This window comes from Gossypium arboreum, chromosome 7 (genome assembly GCF_025698485.1).
Source record: "Gossypium arboreum isolate Shixiya-1 chromosome 7, ASM2569848v2, whole genome shotgun sequence".
Taxonomy (NCBI): Eukaryota; Viridiplantae; Streptophyta; class Magnoliopsida; order Malvales; family Malvaceae; genus Gossypium; species Gossypium arboreum.
In genome coordinates, this window is record NC_069076.1 from 1388894 (window position 1) to 1403090 (window position 14197).

General features: G+C 29.6%; 1 protein-coding gene, 1 long non-coding RNA gene and 1 pseudogene across 2 annotated transcripts; 1 reads left to right on the forward strand and 2 right to left on the reverse strand.

Annotated features, from left to right (window-relative positions):
• Positions 1-361: 361 nt before the first annotated feature.
• LOC108485727 (UDP-glycosyltransferase 90A1-like) lies at positions 362-1960 on the reverse strand (annotated as a pseudogene).
• Positions 1961-4135: 2175 nt separating this feature from the next.
• Positions 4136-4498, forward strand: LOC108478439 (HMG-Y-related protein A-like). Its single transcript, XM_017780901.1, has one exon. It carries the CDS (start codon positions 4136-4138, stop codon positions 4496-4498), a length of 363 nt encoding a protein of 120 aa, XP_017636390.1.
• Positions 4499-7230: 2732 nt separating this feature from the next.
• Positions 7231-9935, reverse strand: LOC128295542 (uncharacterized). The gene is made up of 4 exons (XR_008286044.1): positions 9849-9935; positions 9298-9384; positions 8406-8476; positions 7231-7654 (listed from the first exon to the last, which is right to left on the reverse strand). It is a non-coding gene; the product is annotated as an uncharacterized LOC128295542 (long non-coding RNA).
• Positions 9936-14197: the final 4262 nt, after the last annotated feature.

Sequence of the window (14197 nt, forward strand, 5' to 3'; positions counted from 1 at the left end):
TTTTTAGCGGCGTTTTAGTAAAAAACGCCGCTGTTGTTCTGTTTTTACCGGCGTTTTCCTTGGAACGCCGCTATTGCTCTGAATTTTAAAATTTTGGCGGCGTTTTTTCCGCTAAAGCCCTATTTTCCTGTAGTGACTTATTTTACCCATTATTTTATTCATTTGTTGGTCGTTCACTAATGTTATACCATCTTTCAATTCAAATTGCACATTTTCCATGGATAACTACATAAGTTCCCTTATTCCGAGAGTATCATTTAAATTCAATCTTATTTGTTAATTAGATGGCATTTCAGTGTTAAGCTTTGTTTAACTCATACCCAATTATTTACATTTTAACATGTCACTTTATTCAAGCCCATTTTAACACATATCATCCTTGTAATTTCTTCGTTTGTTCAAGAAGTTTAAGCACTTGGCCCTTAGGAAAGGGCATATCCTGAAGTTAGGACCACACACACGCAAAAAAAGAAAAGGTGGCTAGACAATTTTAATGGCCGCTTGCTTCTTGTTGCATAGTTCATTAATAAGCAAGTCTAAGGTCTGCCAATACTGTCCATCAGCGTCCGCCATAGCCATCTTACCCAACTCTGCAACTTGTTTCACTCTTTTCCTTGCTTGTTTCCCCATCTCCCCTTCCATTAACTCCTTTACCATCTTCATCAACCCTTCCCACTTCACAAACAAAGGTTTCATCCCATTGCATGTCGATTCAACTCTTAACCCTACCTTGATTTCCTCAACCACCATTCTCGCATTCAGTGCCTGCTCAGCTATCATCGGCCATGCAAGGATCGGGACCCCATAACATATGCTTTCCAGCACTGAATTCCACCCACAGTGACTCAAAAACCCTTCAACACATTGGTGTTTCAGTATTTGACTTTGATCCACCCATTGTTTCACCACAATGCCTCTCTTTCACCCTTTCTTCAAACCCTTCATCAAATGATTCTGATTCTTCTTTCCTTAAAACCCATAAGAAGTTTGCCTTTGATCCTTGCAATCCCATCGCTGTTTGTTGGAGTTGTTCCGATGAAACCTCGGCTTGAGAACCGAATGCTACGTATAGAACGAAGCACCCTTGAGCTAGTTTTTGGTCTAGCCATTGAATCCAAAAGGGTTTCTTTTGAGGTTCACGTTCGGGTTCAGCTAAGCACAATGGTCCAACACACCAAACCTTAGGCGTTCCCCACTGTTCCAACTATCAACATAAACTTTTTCCAACTCATAAAAGCTGTTAACGATATACCCAAAACTGTTTGCTGTTGATTTCTTCATTTGATCAATGACGAACTCCTGTGAAGAATTTGTTGGATTAGGCATCACTGTATTGAAGTAATTTCTTGTAACCTTAATCCATGGAAACTGAGTCACTGTGATTAACTCGTCATCTGACTCAACCCCAACCAAAAGCTTGTCCTCAAAAACAGCTTTGATCATGCATGAAACAAACTGGTTCATGCCAGTAAACACCAACCTTGGTAATCCAAACTTTGTTGCAGACTCAAGGGTCCACCATAGGAACCCATCTGACACCATGAAGCTAACTGGTCGAACCTGAACCAGAACCTGGAGCTTTTCTTCGACCATGGGTTGCATCTGCTTTGTGGCTTTACAAAATGGAAAAAATAGCGACATTGAAGGTAATAAATTAGTGCTCTCAACACCAGGTGGGATTTCAGGGGCGTTTTGAGGGAAAGGGATGTCAATGATACAGACGGATGTGTCGGCAAGAGACTCGGCAATAAAGGGTCGGTTTCCGGTGGTGGTGAACATTGTCGCCGCCATGCCACGGCGGAGCAGGAGGCGAGCTAGGTTGAGAATTGGTATGATGTGACCTTTTGACATGAATGGAAAAAGAACTGCATGATGGGTTGAAAATTTTGATGAATTTGTATCCATTTGGCTTCCCTCTTACTCTCTCTATGGCTTTTTCAACATTTGGTTTCTGCCAGTTACTAGCAAATTTCCGAGCAGGTTTTATAGACACTTACTCTTTCTAATACAACGTTTAGAGTTACCTGTAATTTTTATAAACGCACGCGCTTAAATTTTTTTATTGAAAATAATATCAATATCAATTTAGTTAAAATGATAAAATTAAAATTAAAATCCTATATTTTTATGATGATTAAAATATAATTTTATAATTTTAATAATTTATATCTTTATTATTTTAAAAGATTAAATCAAAATTTTATAATTTTAAATGATCAAAATATAATTTTACTATTTACCAAAGTAAAATCTTATAAAAATTAAAAGACCAAAAGTAAAATTTTACATTTTAGGAGGTTGGTACTCTTTCCAACCCGGTTGATGATCAAGCATTAGTTGTTACTTTAAGGTGAACAAATATTAAATATAATGGTAAAAGAATATATATTTTCAAAAAAAGTACACGTATTTAAATTTTAAAATAATATTATTAAAAGAAACCGTTTTAAATCCAAAAAATTAATTTTCATAAAATAAAATAGGTATAAAATTGAGCTTGAATGTGGCATGTAATTGATGCGTATCCTAATAGGATATGGATGCTCATAAATTTGCCCTTGGAAAATTTTACTAATAATAGTGCTGTAAAATCAAGTGAAGTTTAAAAAGAAAATTACCCAACATTCCGAAGAGCATTTAGCTCCAAACTACAAGCTTTTAGACCTTAGCTGAAAAGTCGTCAAGCCTTGGAGGTGTAACATTAATGTGGTTTGGCTGGTTTAAGCATTAAAATCTAATGTTTACATAAAGACATTTTTCTATTGAATTACTTGCAAAATATTGTTATTAGCTGATTATGTAATATGATAGTTGTTTATCTTGTCTCTTAATTTTTTAGTTGGAAATTTAATTTACGCTCACATGAATATATATATATATATATATAAAGTATATTTATGTAGCTAATCGTTTTTTTTTTTTAAATTATTTAGGAAAAAGGACTTAATTATTGTTATCGATGATAGATACTTTAATTTTGACTAAAAAATATTTTCGTAAACCGAGTTAATTCCCATTCAATTTTATAATTTAAATGAATTGTTATGAAATTAATAAAATATTAACTTTTTAAATATATATACTATTAAATAGTACTTGCTGTAAATGTTGGGTGTTTTTATTCAAATAATATAATTCTCAAATGATATTAACTTCAAAATTATTTACCAAAATTATTTGCAAATCCTTATGCGTTATTTGGTACAGCTAAAATATGTCATTAAGTCACTGGATATTTCAAAATTTAAAATTTAATCCATATATTTTAAAATTTAAGTCTTAACTTTTAACATTGTTAACACTAATGTATGGTTCACATTCAATCTTCATGTTATAATCCAATATAAAAACTTAAAAAGATTGTTAAATTACACTCAATATCAATCCCTAATTTCACTAATATAGGCATTAAAAGATATTTAATAAAGTGTATATTCAACAGGAATTTTCTTGTCATCAAACTCCTTGAAAATCAAATATTCTTTTTAAGGATTTCAAATATATTAAAAGACTAAATCTAATTCTTTCTTGGCTTTATTCTTGCACGTGAAGTCTTCTCTTATGAGCTACTAAAAGCCTTCAAAGATCAACAATTATAGTTCCAAGCAGAGTTTATCAAAACTTGGCACCTAATTAATGCAAGTAAAATTATCCTGCTAGATGTTCCTTAAGTTGTAACTAGCATTGTCTTGACAATTTTTAATTGGCATTAACAATATTTACAAATGTTTCTAGTTTACCCCAAATTGAATTTGAATTTGTCAATTTTTCTTAAATTGTTACTTAATATTTTTTCTTTTGTATAACACTATTAAATTCAGAACAGGTGACAAAATAGAATTGTGATATGTAACATTAATGATATCATAATTTAAAAATATATTAAAACCAATAAAAATATTTAAAATTAATTAAAACAATTAAACCAACCCACTATCCTTAATTAATATTTAAAAATTAAAACAATTTTTATTATTCAGAAAAATAAAATAAAATAAAAACTAAATTTTATTTCTCTCCCTCCCATAATTATTATCACTTTCCCAAAGCAAAATTTAACCAGTAACCATAAATTGAACTCTTTACCGTCAACTTCCATCTCCGTAGACCCTTCTCCCCCATCCACTGTCCCCGCATGGTCCCCGCTCCACCTGCTGTGGTAGAACCACCGGTGGCGGCCATGATGCCTCCGGTTTTCGACCACCCTCTTTACTCAAACATGATAATCGAGGCCATTGGTGCTTTGAAAGAGAGGAATGGATCAAGCAAAAGGGTCATTTTAGCTCACAAACGGTTGCCATCGAATCACGACGAGTTGTTGACTCAACATTTGAAGCTCTTGAAAAGTAGCGGTCAACTTGTTATGGTAAGGAAGTCTTATAAGTTTGCTCCCTCTGCCGAATCCGAAGTTCCAGTGTCAGATTCTGCTACTTCGAACGTCCTCGACGGTTCTTCGGCTCCAAAACGTGGTCGCAGGCGTCCTCCTAAGCTAAACTGACGATATCGGCTACTAATTTTGGGTCTTAGCCGGTGAAGTTAAGTAATCTATGGATAGACCTAGGAAAAATGCACCCATTGGCATCATGATGATGTCGTAAAAATAAAACAAGGATATTTAAATATTAATTATGATATTTTAAAATATTTATTAATTTTAAAATATATTTTAAATTATGACATCAGAATGTGATTAATGTCACGTGTCATAAACTTATTTTTTACCTATCTTAAACTTAACAGTGTTATAAAAAAGTACTGATTAGTTGACAGAAAAAATATTTAAGTACCAATTTAAAAAAAGAATAAATATAAATATCAATTTTATATTTAAACCATAAATGTTTCAAAGATTAGATATGTAAAACAAAAAGTTAAGGAACCAAAATATAAAAACAAAGTTTGGAATTTTAAAAGTTTGATACCAAAAGGTTAAAATATTTGGGCAGTCCTTATATTATATTATATTATATTATATTATATTATATTATATTATAGGGTTAGATTAAATTAGTTTTTTATTATTAAATAGACTATTTTAATTTTTGCACTATTAAAAAAATTAAATAAGCCTAAATTATAATAGAATGAACATTTACTATATAAAAGCTTGAAATTTATTTCTTTTAATTGCGTTAAATTTCAAATGAAATATTTTATTTACAGAACAATAAAAGTTTTAAAAATATTAAATACGTTAAATAGTAAATAATATTTTTTTAAAAAGTAATTATTAAATCTATTTTAATTTGGATTTATTTAATTTTTTAATAATATAGAAATTAAATTAATTCATTTACGATCTTACTTGATTCTAATTAAAAGGTTTATCTGAATTTTAAAGGTTGTTAGCATTGTTAAAATTTTCTATTAAATTCAAATCATTACAATGTCATTTGTTTTGTTACATAGATACTAAGTGAATATTTTTTAATTTCAAAATGTCACGCCAAGAAATTTAACGAAAATTTTTACAGTGTCTACAAATAAATCTAAATTTTAAATTCAAAAATAAAGAAATTAAATTCTCAAAAATAAAAATATTAATATTAAATTATAAATATATAAAATCTACTTTCAGCATATTATAACATTTATATTTTTATCTATAATTAAAAAAATAAATAATTAATGGTAGAAATGTAAAAGAATTGAGAGGCGTTGATACAAAACCAACACGTAAATTATTCTGAAAAATTAAGAAAGAAAATACAAAAAAAAAAATTCAGTCTTTGTCGGATACAATGTTCATCATAAATTCATGATGATATGTGCGAAAATCTTTAAAAATAAAACAAAAAAAAGGGGGGGCTGTGACGTGGAAGTCGATACCAAGCTCAAACGCGCTTTCCAAGGTAATAGCAATTGACGCCTCCGAAAATAAAAGGAAAAATAAATATAAATATTAAAAAGCCTAAAACTATAGGTTCAACATTTAATAATAATAATAATAATAATAATAATAATAATATATATTACATTTAATAGAAAAGTTCAACATGCATAATTCTGTTTCGTGCGTAAGTTACAAGTGATTCGTGAATAGTTCATATATTTGAGTAGTATCAAATTTTAAAGCATTGGTTTTTGTAAAGTCTTTTGAATTTTTTTTTTTTAAATATGGCATGTACTTAGGCCTTACACTTATCCTAGAGATACTTGTCTTTGGTTATTTGATATAGTGTTGCATGTTCGGACAATCTTTTGGTAACTTTCTTTACTTATGTTTATGACTTTATATTGACAATTGATGGTATGCATATATGTTTTTTAAGTTTTTGCAATTTACTTCTGGGGAGTGTGTTTTGGATGAAACAGAGTCGGCGTTGCCATGAGCAAAAGACATCTCGACATCGCGACACATGACGTCTCGATGAGGCAACATATGATGGCATGACGTGGTGACATGATCTCACATAAATTGGGTTTCTTCTCTCAATTAAACTCTTATTATTTTTCGAGTCGAACTCTAATTAATTTAGGACGTTTTAGTCATATTTGACCTCCAAATTTGGCCTATAAAAGGGTCTTAGTAACTCTAGAAAGGTTGATGAAAAATACAACATTATTTAATTAAGAAATAGCTTTAATAGAGTTTTAAGAGAATTTTGTGTTTTAGTTGGAGGGCTTTATAATCGGGGTTCAAGGTTTTTTTTTTTTTATTATCTTCATCTTGTACTTTTCCCATTACTTTCTCATTAGTGAAGTCTCATTTGCCTGTAATTTTTTATCCTCATCATTAGAGAGAAGTTTTTCCACGTATATATTTGTGTGTTTGACCTTCTCTACTCGTTCTAGTTCTTTGTTTATACAAGTCGATTCCCAACAACTTGCATGATCAAATTTTGATTAAATGTATATATGACTATGAAATTATGTGTTATGGATTTGCTTTAATTTGTTAAATGTGCTTGTATGCTCTTGGTTTCGTGTTTATCTTATTAGAATGCATTTAGACGCATAAGTGCATGACTTTGAATGATATTTTTCTGTATTTCTAGGTTTAAGTCTCAAGATTGGATGAACAAGCCTTGAGACATGTTTTTCATTTTAGACTTGTAGATGCATTTCTATGATCATGTCTCAAGACTTAGCGAGAAAGTCTCGAGACCTATTAGACAGTAACCAATTTTCAGCTCCAACGGTTGCAAATATCGAGACATGGACCATAAGTTTTGAGACATTCTACCATGTTTTGGTATTTTGACCTAAGATTCGTAACTTGGCCCTATATTTGACCATATTTGACCCTGAAACTTCATATGTAAGTCCATTTGAGTTCGAGTTTTACTTGTAATGATCTATAAATATTCAATACATTGATTAGCATGCTTTTAACTTTAAACTTTATGAAATATGACTATATGAATGTTTGTTTGCATTGCTTTGATAATGAATGTGGTGCTTTGCATTCGGTCGTCCTCCAAACTGGGTGTAGGATGTTACAATGAAATTCAGTGTGCCCTCTTGGAGATGATCCCCCTCAAGGCTCCTAATGTTGATGGTGTCCACCACAATCCTTCCAAAGCTAGTGGGATATGTAACGCCCCCACGCCCGAGACCGTCGCCGGAGTCGAGCTTGAGGTGTTACCGAACATAATTTATCGAATTAAGAACTTCGAATCATTTATTTCTACATTCACAGCTTTCTAGCTACCTGCGTCACAGTTACAAGAAAAATCATATCTCGAGTTACAAAACTCTAAATCAAGATCCGTAAATTTTTATTAAATCTAGACTCATATATCTATTTACTAATTTTTTTCTAGAATTTTTGGTTGGGCCAATTAATACAGTTTATTAGTTAAATTTACCCCTGTTTCAGGACTTGACTGGACTGACCTCTGTTTACTTCGAACCATATTTCTCTCTATGAAAAGTTTATATGACTATGCCATTTATTTATTCCGAAACTAGACTCAATAAGGATTCCAAGAATATAAAATACACCACCTAATTATTTTTTTACAATTTATGGTAAATTTCTAAAGTTGGAACAGGAGATCTAGAAATCGCTCTGGCCCTGTTTCACTAAAATTCAAATATCTTATAACATATAATTCCTTTACTTGTTTCATTTGTTTTATATGAAACTAGACATACTAGGCTTCAATGTAATATTTAATCCATCACTAAATTCAATTTCTATGATTTTTAGTAAATTTTCAAACTCATGTCAGTGTTGCTGCAATATTCTGTTTATGGCAAATTTCATCTTTTCATGAGTTTTTATTATCTAGATAACATATTAAACTTCCATGACATCAAACATGATCTAACTTAGCATTTTCCATGACTTATCATTATTAAGCATTTTCTCAACCAAATCATGGCCATATCACAAAATTATTTACACAAAATAGGTGTATTGCTATACATGCCATATTTAAGTTTTACAAGCCATTTACCAAAAAGAGTCCTTCGGATAGTGTGATCGAACCTTTGACCTGTCTCGATTCCTAAGCCGGCTTGTTCAAAACTACAATGAATGAAAATGAGGGAGTAAGCATAAATGCTTAGTAAGTCATATGCAAATAACAAGTAACATAACAACACAATTATACCAAATAACCTTAGCATGGTATCACCAAAACATATATCACATTTCTAAACATCATTAATCATCTTACCACCTTATCGTTGTTGTATCTATTTTCAACCCGAAGGTTAAGTACATACCTGTCCAAAGTGTCCATTTCACAATACTTACCAATACGTCACCTGCATCTTAAGTGTTCTTCCATTTCACTAGAAATTTTACCCGTTGAACACATCGGAATATAACTCGGATACATGAATAATTTGCACATAAGTGCCACATTTGTAGCCAAGCTACCATGTAACCGCCCATAAGTGAACTTGGACTCAACTCAACGAGTTCGGATGCCTAGTTACATCTCACGAACTCGGACTCAACTCAACGAGTTCGGACATTTCACATCCATAAGTGAACTCGGACTCAACTCAACGAGCTCGGATGCCTAGTTACATCTCACGAACTCGGACTCAACTCAACGAGTTCGGATGTTCAACCATCCTAGTAACATGTCACTTGTATCCTAATCTATTCCTAAGGTTCAAACGGGATTTTCCTCGAATACATCTCCTTGCCATCTTCCGTAAAATACCGAAACCAATACTCGGTAGCACTTTATATTTAACAAATAATACACTTAATTTGCATTTTATTCGAAAATAACCACAAAGCATATATTTCATGATAAAAATCAGCATATCATATATTTAACATCAATAACTTAAAAATAACAATTATGCTACCTTATTTACATATGAACTTACCTCGGTACAAAATTTTTAACAATCGAGCCTATTCCTTGTAAACTTTGTTTTTCCCTCGATCACGACTTGAATCTCGTTTCTCTTGATCTATAATACCAAATTAACCTTATTTAATACATACATTCATTAAAACAGTCCTTATTGAACTTTGGCAAAATTATCATTTTGCCCTAAACTTGCATAATTACACTTTTGCCCCTAGGCTCGGGAATTAAACTTCATCCCTTATTATTGTGTTTTATGACATTCTGATCATTTTTCCCTTCTATGGCAACATCAAATTCTCACTCTAACATGTATTTATGACTACTAAATATTTTTACCGATTAAGCCTTTTTACTCGTTTTTACTCAAAACCGAGTAGCACAAGTTGTCTAACAAAATTTAAAACCTCATATTCTGTCATAAAATACCAAAATACACAAATTTCACCTATGGGTATTTTTCCAAATATGAACCATAGGTTGAATTATTGTTAACATAAGTTAAATCAAGCTACCGGGATTTCAAAAACATAAAAATCATTAAAAACGGGGCTTGAAATCACTTACTATGAAGTTTGAAAGTTGAAGAAACCTCGGCTATGGAGGAGAGAAAAAATCGGCAGAACAATATGGAGAAGATGATCATTTTGGGTTATTTTTCCTATTTTTATTTCATTTAATATCCAAATGACTAAAATGCCCTTACTACTAAAATTTCCAAAAATTCCTTCCATGTCCTAATTTTGTCCATGAACTTAAAATTGGTCAAATTACCATTTAAGACCTCCTAATTAATATTTCAAAGCAATTTCATACTAAAAACTTCTAGAATGCAAGTTTTGCAACTTATTCGATTTAGTCCCTAACTTTAAATTAAACTCGTTATGCCAAAAATTTCTTCACGAAATTTTCACACAATTATGCAATCATATCATAAAACTCAAAATAATTATAAAATAATTATTTCTATCTCAGATTTGTGGTCACGAAACCACTATTCCGATTAGGCCTTAATTCGGGATATTACAGGATATAGCTGAGGACTTCATATATAGAATTGTCAAGGGTGTTTTTGAAGGGGAATTAATCAAACTCAATATTAATAAAACTATATTGGTTTTAATCCCAAATATTACAGTCCCTAAGTCGATTAGCCAATTTAGACCAATAAGCCTTTATTTGATGTTGTATAAGATTGTTACTAGAACATTTATGAATAGACTCAAACACGTCATGTTGTTACTCAGTTTTTTTATAAAATTAACCCAAAAAATTTTATTAATTACGTAAATGACCCATTTTTTTTATTAAAAATGTAAATGACTTAAAATATACAGTGAAAGTTGGTGGAGCCAAAGAGTTTGGCGCCATCAACATGCCATGTTAGCAACCAGGATAAAAAAATCAATTTTTTGGTAGAGCCATGTAGAATGGTGTCACCTGTATAAATATCATGAAAATGCTGCAATTTCTAAAAAAATGGAGGGCTTTAAAAAAAATTTCCTTTTTTCTGGTGGAGCCAAATAATTTGGCACTACCAATTTTCAATGTCTTGGCTCCACCGGTTTCCAATGTCCACTACTAGATTTCTGTCCATTTTTTATTATTTGTTTTATAATATTTTAAATATATATATTTTGGTGGAGCCATTTTAAATTGAGTCATCTGTTTATTTAAATTTTTTTAAATTTATTTATTTTAAATGTATATTTTTTGGTGGAGTGATCCTAAATGGCACCATCAATTCATTTAAACATTTTTTAATTTATTTTTTTATATTTAAAATTTTTAAAAATAGTATTTTATTTGGTGGAATCTCAAATCGAACTGTACAAATGAGATCATCAATATCGACAGCATTCAAGCTACAATTTAATAGCACCGAGGACTATAGCAACCCTACACAACTGGCCATGTTACTTACCCCGTGTTTTGTTGCTTGACAAAGCTCACGGTAAAATATGGCCAACACTGCTGATCCCCAGCTGTATCGGTACGATAGAAATTGTAGCTCGAATGCTGTCGATATTGATGATCTCACCATACGGTTCGATTTGAGATTCCACCAAATAAAAAAATTATTTTTTAATAATTTTAAATATAAAAAATTTAAAAAAGTTTAAATAAGCAGATAGCACCATTTAGAATGGCTCCACCAAAAAATTATACATTTAAAATATTATAAAACAAATAATAAATAAATTTTTAAACAAAAAGTTTAAATGAACTAGTGGCGCAATTTAGAATGGCTCCACCAAAAAAATATATATTTAAAATATTATAAAACAAATAATAATAAAAAGGATAGAAATCGGGTAGGGGACATTGAAAACTAGGCTCCAGCCAGAAAAAGAAAAATTTTTTAAAGCTCCCAAATTTTCAAAAATTACAATATTTCCCTATTATTTATATAAGTGGAATCATTCTACATGTCTTCACCAAAAAAATATTTTTTTATCCCGGTTACTGACGTGGCATGTTGATGGCACCAAACTCTTTGCCTCGACCAGCTTTCACTGTAAATTTTAGGTCATTTACATGTTTAATCAAAAAAATAAATCATTTACATAATTAATAAAAAATTTAGGTTGGTCTTATTAAAAAAAAAAACCTTGTTACTCATAGCTCTCAATTAGGTGAGCTTTGTCTCAATAGAAAATCACAGATAATATCAATACCACCAGGAGGTAATTCATTTAATAAAGACTAGGAAATGTAGTATGAGATGGATTGTCATAAAAGTTACTTGAAAGAGCTTTCGTTCGTATTTGATAAGATCATTGGACAAAACATAAACCTAATTTGCTTTTATAATGGTATATAATTGAGAGTTTAATCATAATATATTTAGTGGATTGACTCCATAATTAAACAATGTTGTAATTAATAAAAAGTTTAAATTTAATTATAAATTATTAAGCTCTAATTATATATATATATATATATATATATATATATATATATTTTGGTTCATTCGCTAGCTCAAACACAGCCATGAATGGATTGCATTAGAACTGGTACAATAAATAAATGAAAATGACAAAAGAAAAATAGAATGTTTAATTACTATCAACAATAAATGCATTTTCTTGAAAGGAATAAGAGATGACTTAGAAATTAATTTAATTTCTTTGAATTATTATTTAATTAATTTTAATTAAATCATTAAGCTTGAATTGAAAATTAAATTAATTGGGTATTGTATATTTACGAAAAAGATAATTAAATTTATTTACTCTTAGATTTTAATATGATAAAATCATCATGATTTTGATGGAATTAAAGTTAAGTTGAGAAAATAATTTAATTAAAATAAGTTATTTTAATTACTTGAATAAATAATATTTTATACAAAATATAATAATTTCACTATGAAATTTTATTAAACAAATTTATTCGAAAATTTACAATAATAATAACAAAATCATTGGATTAAGGGACAAAATCCTAGTAGAAAGTGGTGGAGATTGAGAAATATTTTATATAAATCCTTTTATCACTCCACTTGATTTAAATGATAAATTTGTTAGGCTCAAAAATATCAAGTGTGGATAAATTGATATTTTAAATTTATTTACAAACTTTTCTAAATGACGAGGAAAAAGAAAAAAAAAATCTTGGGTTTATATAGTGGTTCAACCACAATTGTCTACATCTACTACTTTAATATACCTGAACTAAGGATTTTCTCCCAATTCACTATGCTTGAATTGATATCTTTCAAGAAGAAAATATAACATTTACAATCCCTATATTTTCACAAGACTAAGATAGAACTTTCCCCCTAATTTTTATGGCTTAACCAGAACCCTCTAATTTTTGCAAGACTCAAGTAAAACCTTTTACAATTTATTTAAGGTTTTATACCTCAAAAACCTTAAGTAGCCTTTTGTAATACAAAGAAATATGTAAACAATAAAGACCTCTTAAAGATGTGTATTTACAAATGTTAAGCTTTCTCAAAGAATAAATGTGAGAATAATAATAAGTACCTAATAGATATATGCAAGAGAAAATTAAAAAAAATAAATAAAGAATTTAAAGCTTTTCTCTTAATTACTACGCTTAAATATTCTTCTCCTCTATCTTGAAGTGTTCTTGAGGTTCATTTATACCAAGGAATAAGTTTATTACCATTTATAGCTATTGAGGAAGAAAAATGACCGTCGGAAACATTAAATTCACAAGTTTTTTTCGGCCATGCACACTAAAAGATGGGTCCTTATTAAGTAAGTAACAAATATAATTGTTTTGAAAGTTCACATAAAAATCAATTGGGTTTTTGGTTATAATGGTAAAACTGATTGTTTATCATGTATGGTGTTGTGAGTTTAAATCTCATTATTACCAAAATTTTATTGATTTATTAAATAAGAAGGAAAAATGTCATCATCAAAGTATAACTTAATTTATATATGATAATATATTTTAATAATTTCAGTAATTGAGTTGATACCCTATCAAATAAGTATACATATACCTACTATATGGGTGAATATATATATTTGTTAGAAATTTATGTAAGAAATAAATAAAACTTTTACTAAAATGATAAAATCAAGCCAAGTTAGGATATGTCATAACTTTTATATTCTTCGTAACCTTGAAATGTAGTAAAATTAATAAAAAAATTAACAGAGTTAATAATTAGATTTTAATTTTGAAATTTAAAAATAAAAGACCAATTTACTATTTAATTTAATATATAATAACTAATTTATTATTTTTAATAAATAAAATAAAATATAATCTAACTCTTAACATAAATTATTTACTATATTTTTACTTATAATTAAAGGAACATTCGAGTTTTCAATCCCTAATGGTTTTATTTTTTTATGTTGGAACAATGGAGAAATCTGTCCTTTTCAAGTCCCAACAATAACTTTTGTCAACACGCGCTTCAATCTGCGCTT